Below are 18,984 nucleotides of genomic sequence, written 5' to 3'. Positions count from 1 at the left end.
ATAAAATGCATGGAAAAGGTTTATGCATGTATGCATGTATGCATGATCACATTCAAGTACAGAGAAAACATGGTGGGTTGAGATTCAAAGTCAAGAAGTCATGGGTGGACACGGTGTCCGGTGAAACTAAGGCTTTGGATAATAGTAACCGGGTTCTAAAAAGGTTCCCAAGTTGCAACCTCTCCGACGTATATCACGGTGTCACGAGACAACACTCGCTCCATGATTATACATAAGAAGGTCTAACTTGAGTGTAGTATCGCGTGACGACTTAAACTCGAGCAACACTCGGTTTAGCCACCGCACTACATCCTAGAAAATGGCCATGGATGGGTTCGGTTATCTACGGTTCATAGCGTCATAGAACAATTAGATGTAAAGTGCCTAAACGCGACAACACGCGCCGACAACATTACCCCAAAATGCCTCAGCTATGTGGGATTGATCGCATAATCCAAAACACGAGGCAACCCCCGGAATGAATTGTCGATTATATCCCTCCTAAATCCTAAGTTCACTAAGCCCGGGTGTAGGACTTTTGATATTCTCACCCCACACGTTTGCAAGAATTTAAACAATTATTCACATAAGGAAGCAAGTAAAAGAAGCAAGTAAAAAACGACAGCGCGAGCGTGGAAATAAAGACTGGGCGTAACTCTCGAATGTCCCCAGTGAAGTCGCCAGCTGTTTTATCTTGGTTTTTCGGGTGTCAAACATTGATTACGTTTGAACCTTTTTAACCTTTGTTTTCTCATTTTTTCTTGGGAAGGGAAAAAATAAGCAAAACCCTTGAGAATCGAGGTCCGGGAGTTGTTTTCGCTACGGGAAGGTGTTAGGCACCCATAACGACTATAGTATCCTATAGGAACCGTCTTTATTTTCTACGCGCGCGCTTTATTTTTAAATGCTATTTGAAAAATGATATTTACACCTAAGGGTTTACTAAGTGAAGAATTGGAGGGAGAAGATGTTTGAATTTTTATTTTATTTGAATTGAAGGAATATTGGTTCCTTGCCTACGTACCATTTTAAGGGATCAAATCCACCGTAGTTCTCTTCCAAAAAAATGTTTTTGTTTTTGTTGGTTGATTTTAAGTTTGAAAATTGGAATTTGAAGAATGAGAGAGAGGCCTCAAGGGCATAAGATTGTGAAATTGTGAGGTTTGATTAGTGATTTTGGAAAAAAAGTCAAGTATGATTAATTTTCATTGAAATTTTAATTAAGAAAATAAAGAGAAAATGCAAAGGAGTTTTGACTCCTATATTTTTTGGAAAAGGTTTTCAAGTGATGTTGTTCAAGTTTTTTGGAAAACTGATTTTTTCTAAGTGTAAATCCTAAGCATTCATCTAAACATGCAATCCTAAACATACATCTAAACATGCATATCCTAGCCATACATCTAAAGTATCCATGTGATGTGTGTGCATGTGTCGGTGCTTGTGTCGGTGTACATCATTAGAGTCCATTGTCCGTTACATCATTGGCCTAAATACATTCTATGGTCTTGCAAGAATTAAAAATTGCATGAAGTAAAATACACCACCCTAAGTTTTTACATGCTAAGCCTTGGTAAAAATTAAAGTGCAAGAAATTAAAGTGCAAGAAATAAGAGGTGAAAATATGATGTGAGATGCTATGGAAATGAGACATGAAACAAAAGGGGTTAGTAGCACAAATGATATAGAAACTAGTATCAAAATGCATAGTAAAGCTATTGTAACTTGCAAGAAAAGTAAACCAACAAGCTTGACAAAAAGTGATAAAAGAACTTGAAATTTAATGCGAAACTAAAACAAGATTAAAGCCTTGATTCTCATAATATTGGAGAAATTTTGAATGACTTGTTTCAAGACAACAAACATGAGAATCAAAGAATTTAACCATGCCAAAATTTATAAGGTTTTTAAGTTCTTTATGCACTTTTATTTCTCAAGCTTATTTTATATTATTCACAACATAAAGGATCCACAAAAATCTAATTCAAAACAGCAAGCATACACCACATTAAGAGGCAAATTTATTCCACAAAATTATATGTCTAAGGCCACAATCATGTACCAACACCCAAGCTCAAAATCACACCACAATTTCACAAGAATATTAACAAAAAGTGAGCTACAAGTAAGGAAAGGTCACAAATAATCTTGAGGTGAATTTTGGCATGAAACCACATCACAAATGATAGGTTTCAGCTGCCAAAATTACTACAAGAAAAAGTTCACAAACACTCAAGAGTTTTTAACAAGATTTTAACAAGAATTAAACATTGAATTAACAAGAGCACAAAATATTTTTCATATGTTGTGATCAAAATTTAACATGCAAGATACACCAAAATTCATCAAAAGGCACAAGAAAATTATTAGAAATTTTGTGGAATTTTCAAGAGGCTTTGAACATGAGCAGAGGTGTGAAAATCAGTTTGCAGTGTACGAATAGCAAGGAAATTCACCAAAAATGAAATCAGTAACATACAAGGGCCCAAACCCATACTTAAGAGAAAAAACTGGGTTAGGGTTATGGGTATGGATCAGATCCATGGGTCATGGAGGGTCCGGTTCGGTCTTGGCATATAAAAGGATGATTTCAAGAGAAAAAACCCTTAAACACACACAACTTTCTTAAGAAAGAAGAGAGAGTTCTCTCTGTTATCAACAGCACCGCCGTGACTGCTTCTTCTCCAGCGAGCTTCAAGATTCCGGCACCAAACCACTCCGTTTCAAAAAAGATTCACATATTCTTAAATCCTCCTTTAGATTTTCAAAAGAACTAACACCGAAGCTTAGATCTACTCTTCAGGTTTCGACAATTTTCACGTATCCTTTGTTCATGCCAAGAAACGAGACTGGACAAGCAAAAACGCACAATATTCACTGCATACAAAATGAATTGGTTGAAGAAACGATACCTTAGGTTCGGATTTGGTACAATTCTTCTTCTTTGCTTCGATCCGTTCCTTCTTCTTCCTTTGAACTCGTTCCTGGTTTCGTTTGCGTTAATCCCTGCTTCGAAACCGTTTGTGAGTGAGTGATGAAGTTCTGGAAGTGGATTTTACGGTTTGGATTCTGTTCTATGATTCAGTTGCGGTTTGTGTAGATCGGTGAGAGTTTGTGAGTCTGTGATTGAATTGGTTATGGATTTTGATGGTGGTAGAAGTGCTGACCGGTTGAATTTGGCGGTTGAATCGGTTGTGATTGATGAACTTGGTGGTTGTTGGAGTTAGTTGGGGTGGTTAGTGGTGGTCGGAAAAATTGGTTATGGTGGAAGGTTGGAAAGAGAAAGAGAAAGGAGAAAGAAACTTTCTCTCTCTGTTTTTGGCCCTTTTTTTTGGGAAAATGTGGAAAATGATGGTACCCTTGACTTTGACCATTGAGTCAGCTTTTATAGCTGATGTGTAACTGCTGAACCTGTTAGATGATGACATGTGGCGCCTGGACTAAATCTGCAAAAAGTAACAAACAAAGAACCAAATGGCAAATAACAAGACCCTAAGGACTAAAAATGTAAAATGTAAAAGAAAATTAACTAAAATTGGATTAAAAAATGTAAATGGACAATAACGTAAAGTGAAACTAATAAAAAACACAAAATGGACTTAAAACGAACCAACTACTTAAATGAGGTACTTCAAAGCAACCTCTCTCTGTCGAAAATTTATGTGAAATGACCAAAATGCCCTTAGGGACTAAAATGACTCAAAATGACACAAATGCAATTTTTAAAACGGTTTTTTAACAGGGAAATAAAGCAAGAGTTTATACAAGCAAATTAAAAGACTCAGAGACAATTTTTTAGGGATTAAAAAGAATTTTAACACAGGAAATGACTAAAATGCCCCTAGGGGCTAAACTGACTCAAAATGACTTTAAATGTAATTTTTTGAAATGGATTTTGACATGGAATTGAAACAAGTACTTATACAAACCAATTGAAAAGACTCAAACAATTTTCAAGGATTAAAATGAGTTTGAATGTAGGAAATGACCAAAATACCCTTTTTCATGAATTTTGTAAATAACATTGAAATAAGATGCAAAGGAAGATGCAATTGATCCAGGACAAATTCAAATGACTTGAAATACAAGAAGAGAAGAATGGAGCTAGTATTTTTAGGTCCAAAATTAGGGTATAACATATATTTGTATTTTCTCTTTATTTCTCTTTCATTGTTTTTGACCAATAAAAATAGAGAAAATGAAATTAAGCACCAAAATTATCTCAAATGGTTGTTCAAATAACACTACTTTTTTCTTTTCCGGTGGTCTTTGCACTTTTTGGTACCAAAAAAGTGTTGTGAAAGTGACTCAAAATTGGAGAAATTGAAGTTTGCTGAAGCTGTCAAATCGGAGCCCGATTTGGAGAAATCGGAGTCCGATTTTTGGGACCAGAATTGGCACTTTCATTCGTAAAAAATCGGAGCCCGATCTGGCAAAATCGGAGTACGATTTTGCGCAGATTCAGAAAAATAAAACGTATTTTTGGGGCCAGATTTTGTTCCAATTTATGAGAGATTCTTTTACTATAAATATAGGCTTTGTATCAGAGTAAACCTTGAGATAGAGGGGGCTGAAACAAGGGTTTAGAAAGGCAACAACAAAACTAGGGTTTGTATAGAGTTTGTCTCTTTGGAACAAACACTAGGTTTTGAGGGTTGATTCACCTTGGGAAACACTATTAGGATTGAGTCTCTTGGTTACGGGAAGAGGCTGGGTTTTGGGTAGAATTAGGCGGGAGACTTATTCTTCTAACCCATTGAAATCTCTTTGTAACGTTACTCATCATATAGTGGAACGGAGGGCTGCTCTCTCCCCCAGACTAGGTCAATTTTGACCGAACTGGGTCAACAAATTCTTTGTGTTCTCTCTTCCTTTTCTCTTGCTGTTGTTTTCTACTTTTGGCTTGTGATTATAACTGTTCTATTCACTTTGATTTTGGTTGCTTGATTATCCCTTTGCTCCACACATCAAGTTGTTATTGGTGTGAGTTTCTCATCGGAATCCGCAACAATTGGCGCCCACCGTGGGGCCAGGGTCAAAGGATAATCTAGTACCATGGGTTCGAAGTGGGATATTGAGAAGTTTACCGGAGATAACGATTTTGGGTTATGGAAGGTAAAGATGGAAGCGGTCTTAATACAGCAGAAGTGTGAGAAAGCTTTGAAGGGTGAAGGTTCGTTACCGGTCACCATGTCACGAGCGGAGAAGACCGAGATGGTGGACAAGGCCAGGAGTGCCATTGTCTTGTTCCTTGGAGATAAAGTTTTGAGAGAAGTAGCAAAGGAACCAACCGCGGCATCAATGTGGGCAAAGTTGGAATCTTTGTATATGACAAAGTCTTTGGCTCATCGGCAATTCCTAAAGCAACAACTCTACTCATTCAAGATGGTGGAGTCAAAGGCCATCATGGAGCAACTTACGGAGTTCAACAAAATCCTTGATGACTTGGAGAATATTGAGGTGCAACTTGAGGATGAAGATAAAGCTATACTCTTGTTGTGTGCTCTACCGAAATCTTATGAATCGTTCAAAGATACCATGCTCTATGGCAAAGAAGGCACTGTTACCTTGGAAGAAGTTCAAGCGGCTTTGAGAACCAAGGAGTTGACCAAGTCCAAGGACTTGAGAGTTCATGAAAACGGTGAAGGCCTAAGTGTCTCAAGAGGGAATGGTGGAGGTAGAGGTAACCGGAGAAAGAGTGGTAAGAAGTCAAAGTCCGAATGCTTTAACTGTCACAAGATGGGTCACTTCATGAAGGATTATCCGGAGATTAATGGTAACTCCGCACAAATTGTCACTGAGGGTTATGAGGATGCAGGTGCTCTGATAGTGTGGTGTTGTTTGGAGGATGAAGGTGATGTTGGTCACCTTGGGATTGATGCCTAGTGGAGTGGTATTCCTCTGGAGAGACGTTAAACACTTAACATCAGCCTGGAGAGGCGGTGGTAAGTCTGGAGAGGCGGAGGCAACAATACTCATGATCTACCTGTGGAGGTGGAGTTTCAATGTTGAAGACATAGTGGGATGTACGCATTTGCTAGTTGAGGTAGAGTACGCTCAGCGTGAGGTAGAGTTGAACACACCGGTAATGGTATGACTATGGAGGACCTTGGGTGCTATGCTCTATGGTGAGCAAGGGATTTCTTCATAAGGTTGAAGAATGTATAGCACGACTTGCGGGATTACTCTAAAAGAAGGCCAAGGGTGATTGGATGCAAGGAGACCTTCAAGGAGCAGGAGATGTCATGTGTTGAAGATGTCATGGTGAATGCTTGTGGGACTACCTAAAATACCTAGCGTAGTTATACTACAAGGACCTTCGAGAAGGCGGAAGACATTCCGAGGGCTAAAGGGATGAGAGGTGTATACTTGTGGATTACTCTAAAAGCCAAGGGTGATTGGACACAAGTAGATCTTCAAGGAAGCGGGAGATGTCCTGTGTTGAAGAAGTTATGGTAAAGGCTTGTGGAACTACCTAAAATTCCTAGCGTAGTTGGACTGCAAGTATCTTCGAGAAGGCGGAAGACATTCCGATGGCTGAAGAGGTTGAGATAAATGCTTGTGGAACTACCTAAAATGCCTTGAGTAGTTTAGACACAAGGATCTTCAAAAGGGCGGAAGGCATTCCGATGATTGAAGAGGTTAGGGTGTAAACTTGTGGAGCTACTTGGTGTAGTGGGAACAAGGGAAAGAGCAGCATGGTGGTTAATGGTTTGGCATCATCACTAATTTGGAGTCAAGATGGAGATTGTTGTGAAAGTGACTCAAAATTGGAGAAATTGAAGTTTGCTGAAGCTGTCAAATCGGAGCCCGATTTGGAGAAATCAGAGTCCGATTTTTGGGACCAGAATTGGCACTTCCATTCGTAAAAAATCGGAGCCCGATCTGGCAAAATCGGAGTACGATTTTGCGCAGATTCAGAAAAATAAAACGTATTTTTGGGGCCAAATTTTGTTCCAATTTATGAGGGATTCTTTTACTAAAAATATAGGCTTTGTATCAGAGTAAACCTTGAGATAGAGGGGGCTGAAACAAGGGTTTAGAAAGGCAACAACAAAACTAGGGTTTGCATAGAGTTTGTCTCTTTGGAACAAACACTAGGTTTTGAGGGTTGATTCACCTTGGGAAACACTATTAGGATTGAGTCTCTTGGTTACGGGAAGAGGCTGGGTTTTGGGTAGAATTAGGCGGGAGACTTATTCTTGTAACCCATTGAAATCTCTTTGTAAAGTTACTCATCATATAGTGGAACGGAGGGCTGCTCTCTCCCCCAGACTAAGTCAATTTGGACCGAACTGGGTCAACAAATTCTTTGTGTTCTCTCTTCCTTTTCTCTCGCTGTTGTTTTCTACTTTTGACTTGTGATTATAACTGTTTTATTCACTTTGATTTTGGTTGCTTGATTATCCCTTTGCTCCACACATCAAGTTGTTATTGGTGTGAGTTTCTCATCGGAATCCGCAACAAAAAGAAATAACAATAATGTGTAGAATGTGCATGAAAAATAAAAGTTGTTGAAATATTGTTGGTAAAAATTCAATCTTCATGTAAGCATAACCAAACACACGCAGTAGAACGAACAGTGTACCAAAACCATCAAACTTATCCTTATGACAAACTCAACGAACAAAACCGTCGCCACGTGGCGCAACATCCCCAACTTAACCACCACCTCCAACGACGTCGTTTCATCCAACCACCTCTTCAACCACTCAACCTTCACTTTCACCGACGCAACCACCACCATTCCTTCCAAATTCGCCACCGTCTCCGCCTCTCAAACCAAACCGAACAACGAATTCGCCCCGACGCCGGCTCAGCTTCTTAACCACCCGATCGCCGTCGTCGCTCTTGTTCCCAAAGATGCTGCATTGTTTCTCGCCGGTGCTGTTGCTGGAGCTGCTGCTAAAACCGTCACTGCTCCACTCGATCGAATCAAGCTTCTCATGCAGGTAACGACATTGTTTTTTTCTTTCCATTTTCAGAGATTTGTAGTAATTTTGATGTTTATGAAATGCATTCTGGTTTTTTGCAGACTCATGGAGTGCGAATTGGACAAGAAAGTGCCAAGAAGACAATTGGTTTTATTGAGGTATCATAATATAAGAGTTTATTGATATACACCGTCAGTGTAAAAGAGTTACACATTACTTGATACATTGATGAGGCAACACATTGATCCATGTGTAAATGTTATGTACACTGACATTGTATATAAATTAAACTCATAATATAATAGAATTTAATTAGTATACACTGTTTGTGTAAAATAGAGGTGATGCCACATCATTTAATGTGGTTGAAAACCGATGAGTTTACATATTCCTTAATTGACATGATATCATATCATTGGTTGCATGTGTAAAATAGTTTTTCATTGTCTGTGTATAGAAATTAAACTTAATATTATGAGTTTAATGGAAGTAAACTGACTGTGTATATTGTAACCACATATTGAAGTAAACTGGTAAGTTGACATATTCATTTAATGGAAGTGAATAATGATTATTTTACACTGTCGGTTATGCCGTGCTTGGGTTATACGTGAAGATCATTACTCAAAGTTGAGTTATCTGTTTGTAAATGCTTAACAACTGTTTCTCGTTGGTAGTTAATTGGTTGTGGAATTTGTTTATACCATTTCGGTGTTTCCTATTCAAAATGCGTTACTTGATCTTGATTAAATATGAATATGATGCCATTACATTCATTTTAGAACACAAATTCTGCAATTGCAAGTCATGCATTAGATTTACAATTTGTTTTTTCATGTTAAATGCTAAGAGAAGTTAAAAAGAACATTTTCATCCTGCGCATGTACGCTTTTGTTACCATCTTTGACATCATGTCACCAAGAGTTCCTCAAACAGCTCCGGAACTTGTTCAAAAACCGATCAAATGAAGTCTTTAATTCCTTTGCAAGCTCTGCAGTTACTGATAGGTCCTATGCTAGAGCATTCCTGAGTAATAGAAAAGAAAGAGAGCAAAAACTGTTTATTACTCAGAGCATGCTCTGCCGATGGAATTGTGAATAGGCCCTACTCAAAAATCAATTTATTGTGAATAGATTCCAAATGTTCCCTTCCTTCTAGAGCCACATCTATTTTTATCTCAACCGGACCCTTGTGTATTATTGTAACTCCAATTTAACTGTCTAGTGTACACATTCAGTACTTCTCTCTTGTCACCTAACATCCAATGATTGTGTCTTTTAGAATATTAATCACTCAAAAGACTATGAAATTTATTGAGTCAGCTATTATCTGACGGATGAACTTGCAATATGCCATTTTGATCTCTTCAACTTGCTGAAATATTTAGCTCACATCTTGTAGATGCAACTTCTTTGAAGATAAAAAATGTAAATATATTAATCAGTCATATATCTCATGTATAACGCTATCTTATATAAAAAAAATATAAGGTTTGTATTGTAGATATGACTTTCACATGTTTTATTTTACTTTTTAAACTCATGATAACATTTAACTTAAAAAAGTTATTTGTCCATCTCATGCACAACTTGCATTTCATGATTTCAGTTCTATATGTATGACTTGCCTCTGGTTAGTAATTGTTTTAGTTCTGTAATTGGTAATCCAGTTTGCAGTCTAAAGGGTATAAAAGCCATCAATTTTCATGTAGTTTTCTTTTTGTCAGTAATTAACTCCCCTGATCAAGGATTTTATATTTTTTTTGTTGGTACTAAATGTGTAAGTTAATGGCCTCCCCAAACTCCTTGACAATAATTTTTAGCGATATTAGATGGTTTTTGGCTCTCTAATGATTCATCAGAACATTGCCTATAAATTTATTGGAGCTTACGTTGACAAGCTTTGCAGGCCATATCAATGATAGGGAAGGAAGAAGGCATTAGAGGTTACTGGAAGGGTAACCTACCACAGGTGAGCATCACTAGATATTTCTGTGTATATCTCCTTATAATGTTGAGTAGTCTTTTTTATTTGTTTTAGTGTTTCTTTTCAGGTGATTAGGGTTATACCTTATAGTGCTGTTCAGCTCTTTGCTTATGAAATTTATAAGGTTAACCGCTAACTATCTTTCAAGAATTACTTGTACCAGACATTGCATGTTCAGTTGTAAGTTATACTTTCAAATTTACAGAAAATATTCAAGGGAAAAAACGATGAGCTCTCTGTTGTCGGAAGACTTGCAGCAGGTGCTTTTGCAGGCATGACATCAACTTTTGTAAGTAAAAGTTCATTATGAGACCTATACTTGTATGGTTTACAAATATCTTCATAACGTTAATGTTTTTCATTGAAAAGTTTAGTGCTCATATTAACTATTAACACTTCCAGTAATTCTTTTTGTAAAGTGACTTTTTATATTTTTCTCATACCTTGATGTCAATGTATCTTACTTTGTTTAAATCTATGTAGATAACTTACCCTTTAGATGTCCTGAGATTACGATTAGCTGTTGAACCTGGGTGTCGAACAATGACAGAGGTATATGTGGGACTAGTTTAAGCATTTTCCTTATATCTTTCCCGTTTTAATGAACAGAATTGTGGCTTTTATAGGTCGCCTTGAGCATGGTAAGAGAGGAAGGTTTTGCTTCTTTCTACTACGGCCTTGGTCCTTCTCTTATCGGAATAGCTCCATATATCGCAGTTAACTTTTGTGTTTTTGACTTGTGAGTTCATTAGTATTCTCTTTATCTTTTTAAGTGCATTGGTGTTTGGATGTTGACATCGAAATTAAGACAAATTAACCTTGCATGGGTAATAGACTAAAGAAGTCGTTGCCAGAGAAATATCAAAAGAGAACTGAAACATCTCTAGTCACCGCCGTGCTTTCAGCATCTCTTGCCACACTTACATGCTATCCTCTGGACACAGTTCGAAGACAGATGCAACTGAAGGGTACACCTTATAAGACAGTATTAGATGCCATTTCAGGTTAGTTGGCATTGCTCAGCTTCTCCTTTTAGAATCATTTTCTGTGCACGCATTATAGTTGACACAGTTACAAATGTATAAGATTAATTCCCTTTATCTGTGCAAAACTTGCGATATTCCTTTTAACTGTTATAGCAATAAGTTATGAGCATATTTATATGTAAGCACACATTGATGGAGAATATTTGAAGCATAAGTGCTTGAGTGTTATCGTATAACTGCACATTAATATTTTGATTGATGCAGGTATTGTGGCACAAGATGGAGTTATTGGCTTGTACCGAGGATTTGTGCCCAATGCTTTAAAAAACCTACCAAACAGCAGGTACTTGTGATCTTTTATTTCTACTCGATTTCAATTTTAATCTTCATACCATGACTCCTTAATTTCTAATTTTGCTGATACACATAAATAACATCTTGTGATGACCAGTAAATTTGCAAAAAAATAAGTGGATAAAATCCTGTTGAAATTGGTTTTTTGTTTAAGATTGCTATTCCCAACTTACTAAGAACACACAACACAACTATGATATATTTAGTTGATAATGGTAATTTATATTACTTTGAAGCAGATTGTGATTGGTTACCTTGTGTTTTTGCAGCATCAGGCTTACAACATATGACATTGTCAAACGCCTGATTGCTGCTAGTGAGAAGGAGTTTCAAACAATTGCAGAGGAAAACCGCAACAAACTAAAGAAATGCACATAATCAATGATGGTGAACTTAGGATTCATATTAATTATTTTAGCAATAAAATTATCCATTAGTTGTGGGAATTGCTTTAGCCAATTTGCTAGCAGTGAGATATCTCAGAAGGGGACTGTAAATTTTGTAGGACTCAAGTTTGTTCTAGGTGCACTATAATGCTCTATTCTTTATCCTGAATGTATTTTAGCTGTAATTTACTTATTAGATAAATGTAATGCAAATTTACTAAATGATTTGTGTCAACTTATTGGTATGAACAGACATCTCCTATTAGGTTTTATCCCTTTGGGCCAAGTATAAAAACAAGGAGTTTTAGTGGCAAAAAAATTTCAGTATTTAATGAATATCTAACAAATGAAGTGTTGAATTGGTTTAATGGAATTTTTTTGTGTTCAAACATCATGAATAAAAACATAATTCTAACTCACAACACAAATTACAAAAAACAAAAACTCATATTTTGAATGAGATAAATATTTTTACAGGAGCCTTTTGAAAAGTTCTATGTACACAAACTAGTTATCTTTCTAGAGATGACAATAACTAATGAACAAAAGTTACAAAATAATAAATACATTAATTCTTATCACATTAGTTTGCTTGCTGCAGCTACATTTCACCTCCAAAAGACCATATTAAGCTCTAAATCTAGTGCAAGGCAATTATTATCTGCCAAAGCCTGCAAACAAATGCATGCAGTTCATTCTATATAGCCTTGTAGGGTCATCTAGTGCAGGGTAATTATTATGTGTACATGTGTATACAAGTTACCTATCAAGCTCTAAATTTGGCATCAGTTGGTGAATGAAGAAGCATTATGTTAGCAATATCAGCTTGGTCTGAGAGAAAAAAAGTTGATCATATGTTAGATATAAATTATAATTTCATGACGTGCGTGTGTGTAGATTTTGATTATTTATGTAACACGAAGAGAATGTTTGATTTGGATTCCATGTGGTTGTAAATGAAAGTAGTTGTCATCACGGTTATAAATTAAGGTCTGCGGCTGCGATCTGAACAACAACATAACATGTTTTGACGTTATAAACCTATAATGCAGCTGCGATTTAGGCTGCATTAACGTCATTTGACAGAAATTCTCCACAATATCAAGGATCGCGACCACAAACATTAACACAGTCGGGTTTTCAAGTCCTGATTGCCACAATCAACAAATCAGCAATGTCGGATCAAGATTGGACCCCTCATGTGTTGACTTTAGTGAATATGATTTAAAATTACCAATTTGAATATGAGTTGTCTGATCTTGATCCAACAAAACTGATTTGCTGCTACTACGACAACTGTGTCATTTCACAACTACATAGAATCTGGATTTGAAAATGTTATTACATATCATGCTTACCGGAGGCTGTTCTTTGTACAAAAAAGCAGGCACCAATAACAATGTACAAGAGCAAGAGAATAATGCCTTTCAAGTAGTGAGAAGTTCCATCCTATAAACAAATTTACCAAAAAAGACTTTTTTTTTTTTTGAACAAGCAAAAAATACTTATATATCATTGAAAGATTAAATCAAGATATAGGTACTACGACCTTGTTTGGAAAATCAACTTAGTTAAGCAGTTATAACATTAGAGATTATCCCAACATTTCAAATAAGTAAATCCAGACAGAGTTGTTTAGATGAAATAATTGCCAAATGAAGACTAAGTATACCTGTAATGTGAAGCCTGTGGTTATTATTGCCAAAGCAAGAGAACCTGTTTCTAGGAGGTTGAAATTGAGGTCCATTTTGATACCAAGAATCCAAGCAACAATCACACATAAGGGAACCTATATTGTAATTAAATTTCCTTGATGTAAGCTTTCATAAATTAAATTTCCTTGATGCAAGAGAACCTGTATTAATTCTTACCACGAACATTCCAATTTGAGTTGCAGAACCTAAAGCAACACCCAAAGATATGTCCTAATATAATGTCAATAAGTTAGTTTCAAGAAACTTGTCTTAGAAAATTGGAAGTGTGGAAATCTCATGAAAAATAAACACTTAGAGCCTGTTTGAAACACTTCCCAAAAACTTTTTTTTAGTTTTTAAAAACTTGAAAATTTAAAACTTGTTTGCTAAACTATTTTTAAAATTACAGTTTTGGAAACTGTTTTGAATTTTTTTAGTTTTGGGGACTAAAAACCTAAATCATGTAAAAGGATAACTATTGTGAGAAGAGGACTTGTATATTTCAAAAACTGAAAACAAAAACTATTTCAAACAGGCCCTTAAAATTCAAACCAGTTTGTTCTTGAAAGCAAATATGATTGCTCCAGCATGTTCAGCTGCATTGCCAACTATAGGTAGCATGATTATGCTGAGGAAGCTGACAGATAGACCCCATGAATCTGATGCATCCTGTCCAGATTCACATTTTTCTTGTCACCAAAGTGTTATAGTAGTCAAAATGGAAGCACTTATTTGTGTCTTTGATAAGAAAAAAGTTATTATTAGAAAAATAAAAGTCTAACGTCAGAAGGTTATATAATGCATGAAAAGATTTTATATAGAACGACACCTCTGATCTTACAAGCCGACTTTGTAAGAATGAGTGAGCTTAATATATAAGTTTAATATGTATCAGAAGTTATTCTTTCTAGTCACTCACCAAACTATCCACGTACCAAACCTGATAGTATTTGTCAACACACCTCACCTTACAAAGTTTTAGGTTTAGACCGTAACTTGTCGCAGAGGAAAACAATTGTTTCATCCAAAGTTTTAAAAAAAGGCCAGTGACCACGATTGTGACTACGCGCTAAGATTTTTTACATCTTGGCCACATCAGTAATATAACTTGACAACAATTTTTTCACGAAATAAAAAGCAGTTACCTGAATTGTGTCAACCACATATTCAGACAAAATAGCAATGAACACAGTCATAATAACTAGCCAAGCAAATCCACTCCAAAATCCTATAACTGCTTCTTCTGAAGCATTTTCACAATCTTCATCATCTTCCTGCAATGAATTAATGAAATTGATTATTACTAATCAAATATTTCCACAAAACACACATATAATCACACTCAGCTTCCTCATTTCAAAATTCAAGAAAACAAAACATACATCTTGTGCTTCAAATAATTGCCGATGAGTCCACAGTTGGAAGACAAGGTATGCAAAATATGCAATCACCATCACAATGCTAGCAGCTCTTGAAAACTGAAGCGACGAGTCTGCATTGACGGCCATTGAAGCGTCACCATATTGGAACAGCATTGGTACTAAGTGACAAGACAATGCAACAAGAAGCATAAGCAAATTTATATCTGCCTGTCTCTGCAATGCAAGTTAAAAGCCAAGAAGAAAATTATAAAATGTTCAATCCTCAACACTAGTTGTTATAAACAAGACAGTGAAATAGTCATAATTTCGGTCCGCCATAACTGCGGTATGAATATAAAAGTTTTGGAGGCTTCTGTTAACGCATTGCGACCTCAGTTGCAACTGCACTGCATTGGCTATGCCTATGTTTGGTTCTATGTTTGGACTTCTAAAATCATGATTGGGTTAGTCAAACACGATTTGACCTCAAGAGCTAAGATAAAAATTATTATTTTTTACATAAATGTATCTAAACATAATTCATTCTATATTTGACTCACTTTTGACCAAAATCTATTTCATAAAATCAATTCTCTCAGAATCAAATTTCATTACGGCAAACGAGCACTACATGTATCCAAATTTTCCATATTAACAAGGATTATAAAATTTTAACAAAGGGAATGCAGGGAATTACTCTGTCATATTTTTGTTCTGCTCTTAGGTTTGCTATGCCACCACATAATAGAGAGGTTCCAAGAACAAGAAGAAGATTGGAGAGGATGGAACCAAGGAGAGAATGCTTGACCACATCAATTTTGTTATTGCTAAGTGCAAATATTGCAATGATGAGTTCTGTAGCATTCCCACATGTTGCATTCAAAAGTCCTCCCACTATGATTCAAAAAGTTATCATAAGCTAGCATTTAAGAAAATTTGCAATCATAATTTATATATAACTTTTATTTCAAATAATATGAATTGACATATATCATAACAATCAACATATTTTTAATGAAATTTGGACCGCAACATCAATGTTTTTAATGTCTCGATAAATGCAATCACAAAGGATTGCAATCAAGGTCACGTCAAATGCATTTTACCATGATTTTTTTGGTATCAACGATTGTGATGTGACCGTGACTTTATTTTTTTGAGGAATAATGCGACCGTGATTTAAAACCTTGAAAATGACCAATATAGATGTAGTTTGTGGGGGGTTAACCCACATACCTGTGGGGCCTGTGTAACAAGCTATCTGTCTGCAGTATTTAAATCATCACCAATTTGATACCAAAAGAAAAAAAATGAGAATGAGCATTCAAACTATTTGTCAAAAAAAAAAAAGGATTCAAAATAGAAAATAATAGTGTAGTATAGTAATAGTAATAATAATAATAATAATAAATGTCATGGTCCTTACTCAGTTAAGAAGCTGACTCGTTCAGCAAGAGGGATAAGACCAAGTAAGCTCCATGCAAAAACCCAAGGCTGCATGTATATGGAATAAAAGAAATCATTAGTTATAATAAAAAGATTTTTACTATGTTTATATTGCTATAAAATTAGAAAATAATAATCTGATTTTAATTCTTATAAAAATTAAATATATTTTAATTAAGTCTCCAGATTTATCCCTTAAAAAAAAGTCTCCAGATTTATTAAAAATACTATATTTTTAACTTCTAGTTAAGGACGAAAGTACACAAAATTTATTTTAGGATACTCAAGGACGAAAGTACACAATTTTAAATTTTTATATATTTCAAATACTAAAATAAACAAACACTTACTAAACAAAAGTCAAATTTTATATATTTTTTTAGATAAAAAATATATTTAATCTAATATAATATTTACAAGGAGCTTTCCCTCCAAATCACATTATATCACGATTACATTAAAATCTTTGATAACAATAAAAGAAATTATATACAATTCCAACAGGGCTACCACAATCTTATATGATTCAGAAACTTGGATACATGTTGCAGCTCCAATTGGAGCATTTTCTACCATAATTTTTTGGTCCTCGTGAGCTTAGCTCAGATGGTAAGTACAATGCATAATATATGCAAGGTCCGGGGTTCAAACCTCGGCCAGCACCAAAAAAAAAACTTTGATGGCGATATAACACACACAAATCAACTGCAATTGCGATCACAATATAAAAGTTTTAAAAATATAAAAAAAATTGCATCAAAATTCCAATTTCGACTAATCGACTGCAATATCAAAGTTTGCAGCGTAACTCAACCACAATTTATAAAAAAAAAATTGCATCAAAATTGCAATTTCGACTAATCGACTGCAATATCAAAGTTTGCAGCGTAACTCAACCACAATTTATAAAAAAAAAATTGCATCAAAATTGCAATTTCGACTAATCGACTGCAATATCAAAGTTTGCAGCGTAACTCAACCACAATTTAAAATCATCTATAACACACATGCAAATTGTATCGTATACTTACTCTTGCAAATCCATAGCATTGAGCAATAATAGCAAAAGGAATGGTTGGAAACAGAATTGAAAGTTTTGTTCCAAGAATAACCTCTTGGAAATTAGCCAAAACTTTTCTAAGGAATCCATAGCGAACTTTGGAGACAAGAGTTAGGTCAGATTTCTTACGCAATGAAGATGATGACATATTATGTGCCGTTCTACCATGTCTCATTTCCTTGCTCATCATTCCTTTAATGTTCCCTCCATTCTCTAAGAAACATGCTTCATATTCATAATCATGATCATGAGATTCATAATCATGATCATGATCATGATCATGATGATGAGAATCCATTTTTTCAAATGATGAAGAAGAAAATCTAGGTTGGTGATGTTGTTGTGGCAGAATATAGGACAAAAAAGAGGCACTAAGATATATGTTACAGTTGCAATGTTGCATGTTAGAGGGATTATTATAAGGAAGTCTTTGGTGTGTGGCATGTGAATCTGTGTAGTGCAGCTTCTAGGAAGCTTCGTACTTTTAATTATATATATATTTTCTATATATAATTTAAATGAAGAAAAGTAAATTATCTTGGATAGGATATATATTAATTAATTTGTTTCTTTTTTAGTGTTTTTTTTTTGAAAGAAAAATAATATAAACCGATAAAAATACAGGTGCCTAATCTAAAAAGATTAACAAACCAATAAACTTCGAAAAATTTATTATTAGTGTTATGATTTCAGAATATAAATTTAATTGTTAATAGTTTTTTTTTTATCGACTATAATGTTTGTCCAATATTTTATCTTGTACTTTTTCATAGTTTGGAATAAGGTTTAAAACGTCATCGCGATGTTAACTCAATTAGTATGGACATTGCATAATATATATAAGGTTTGGGGTTCGAATCCCAAACACATCACTTTTCCACATTTAAAATGTTTGAGCTTCAGCATGCTTGACAAAAAAAAAAAGGTAGTAGACAAAAAATATTACATATTTATTAGAAGTTTGATTTAATCGTGGATTTTTCTTACATTTCAGCCTGCTTGACAAAAAAAAAAAGGTAGTAGACAAAAAATATTACATATTCATTAGAAGTTTGATTTAATTGTGGATTTTTCTTACATATTCATTAGAAGTTTGATTTAATCGTGGATTTTTCCAGCACTTTTGGTTCATTTGTAGCCTTGATATTTTTCATGAGTGTTGTTTGTGGCTTAACAACAATCAGTTTCCCCCTTCTCTTAACTCCACAAATATTACTTTGATCCCTAAAGGTAACGATCAGAAAACAATGAATGATTAGAGACCTATAACATTATGCAATGTCCTGTATAAATTACTTGTCAAAGTTCTCGCTAATAGGCTTCAGAATATCCTCCATAAGTGTATTTCTGATAATCAGTCGACTTTTAGTTCCTGGGCTTTCTATTATTGATAATGCAATGATTGCTATCAGAATGGTTCACCATATGAAAGTCAACAAGCGAAAAAGAGACAAGAATGTTGTGCATAAATTAGACATCAACAAGGCTTATGACCATATTGATTGGTTATACCTTAAGAAAGCTATGTTAAAAATAGGTTTTGTTAATCAATGGGTATGGTGGATGTTGACGTGTGTAGAAATTGTTGACTATTCTATATTTCTATTATAGTAAACAATTATTTGGTATGGCCTATTATTCCTAGAAGGGGATTGCTGCAAGGTCACCCTTTGTCACCTTATTTATTTGTTCTGAGTGCAGAAGACCTCTCAGCACTTATATGAAAAGTTGAACGGTGAGGGGACCTCGATGGTATAACCATATGTATCTATGCTCATGT

General features: G+C 35.1%; 2 protein-coding genes across 2 annotated transcripts; one reads left to right on the top strand and one right to left on the bottom strand.

The window, feature by feature from the left end:
• Window positions 1-7,582: 7,582 nt before the first annotated feature.
• Window positions 7,583-11,865, top strand: LOC146926419 (putative envelope ADP,ATP carrier protein, chloroplastic). The gene is made up of 10 exons (XM_085758775.1): window positions 7,583-7,949; window positions 8,033-8,089; window positions 9,840-9,902; window positions 9,985-10,041; window positions 10,123-10,206; window positions 10,401-10,469; window positions 10,544-10,656; window positions 10,752-10,921; window positions 11,168-11,246; window positions 11,527-11,865. Exons 1-10 carry the CDS (start codon window positions 7,608-7,610, stop codon window positions 11,633-11,635), a joined length of 1,143 nt encoding a protein of 380 aa, XP_085614901.1. The 5' UTR covers window positions 7,583-7,607; the 3' UTR covers window positions 11,636-11,865.
• Window positions 11,866-12,093: 228 nt separating this feature from the next.
• Window positions 12,094-17,592, bottom strand: LOC146926418 (vacuolar cation/proton exchanger 3-like). The gene is made up of 11 exons (XM_085758776.1): window positions 17,176-17,592; window positions 16,125-16,192; window positions 15,935-15,963; window positions 15,396-15,592; window positions 14,720-14,932; window positions 14,483-14,611; window positions 13,890-14,006; window positions 13,515-13,568; window positions 13,316-13,432; window positions 13,002-13,092; window positions 12,094-12,474 (listed from the first exon to the last, which is right to left on the bottom strand). The coding sequence occupies exons 1-11, from the start codon at window positions 17,500-17,502 to the stop codon at window positions 12,410-12,412; spliced, it is 1,407 nt and encodes a 468-aa protein (XP_085614902.1). The 5' UTR covers window positions 17,503-17,592; the 3' UTR covers window positions 12,094-12,409.
• Between the last annotated feature and the right edge of the window lie 1,392 nt (window positions 17,593-18,984).

This window comes from Medicago sativa, chromosome 4, assembly GCF_051527215.1.
Source record: "Medicago sativa cultivar Bolivia chromosome 4, Bolivia_mono, whole genome shotgun sequence".
NCBI lineage: Eukaryota > Viridiplantae > Streptophyta > Magnoliopsida > Fabales > Fabaceae > Medicago > Medicago sativa.
This window is presented reverse-complemented; position numbering and strand designations above follow the sequence as displayed.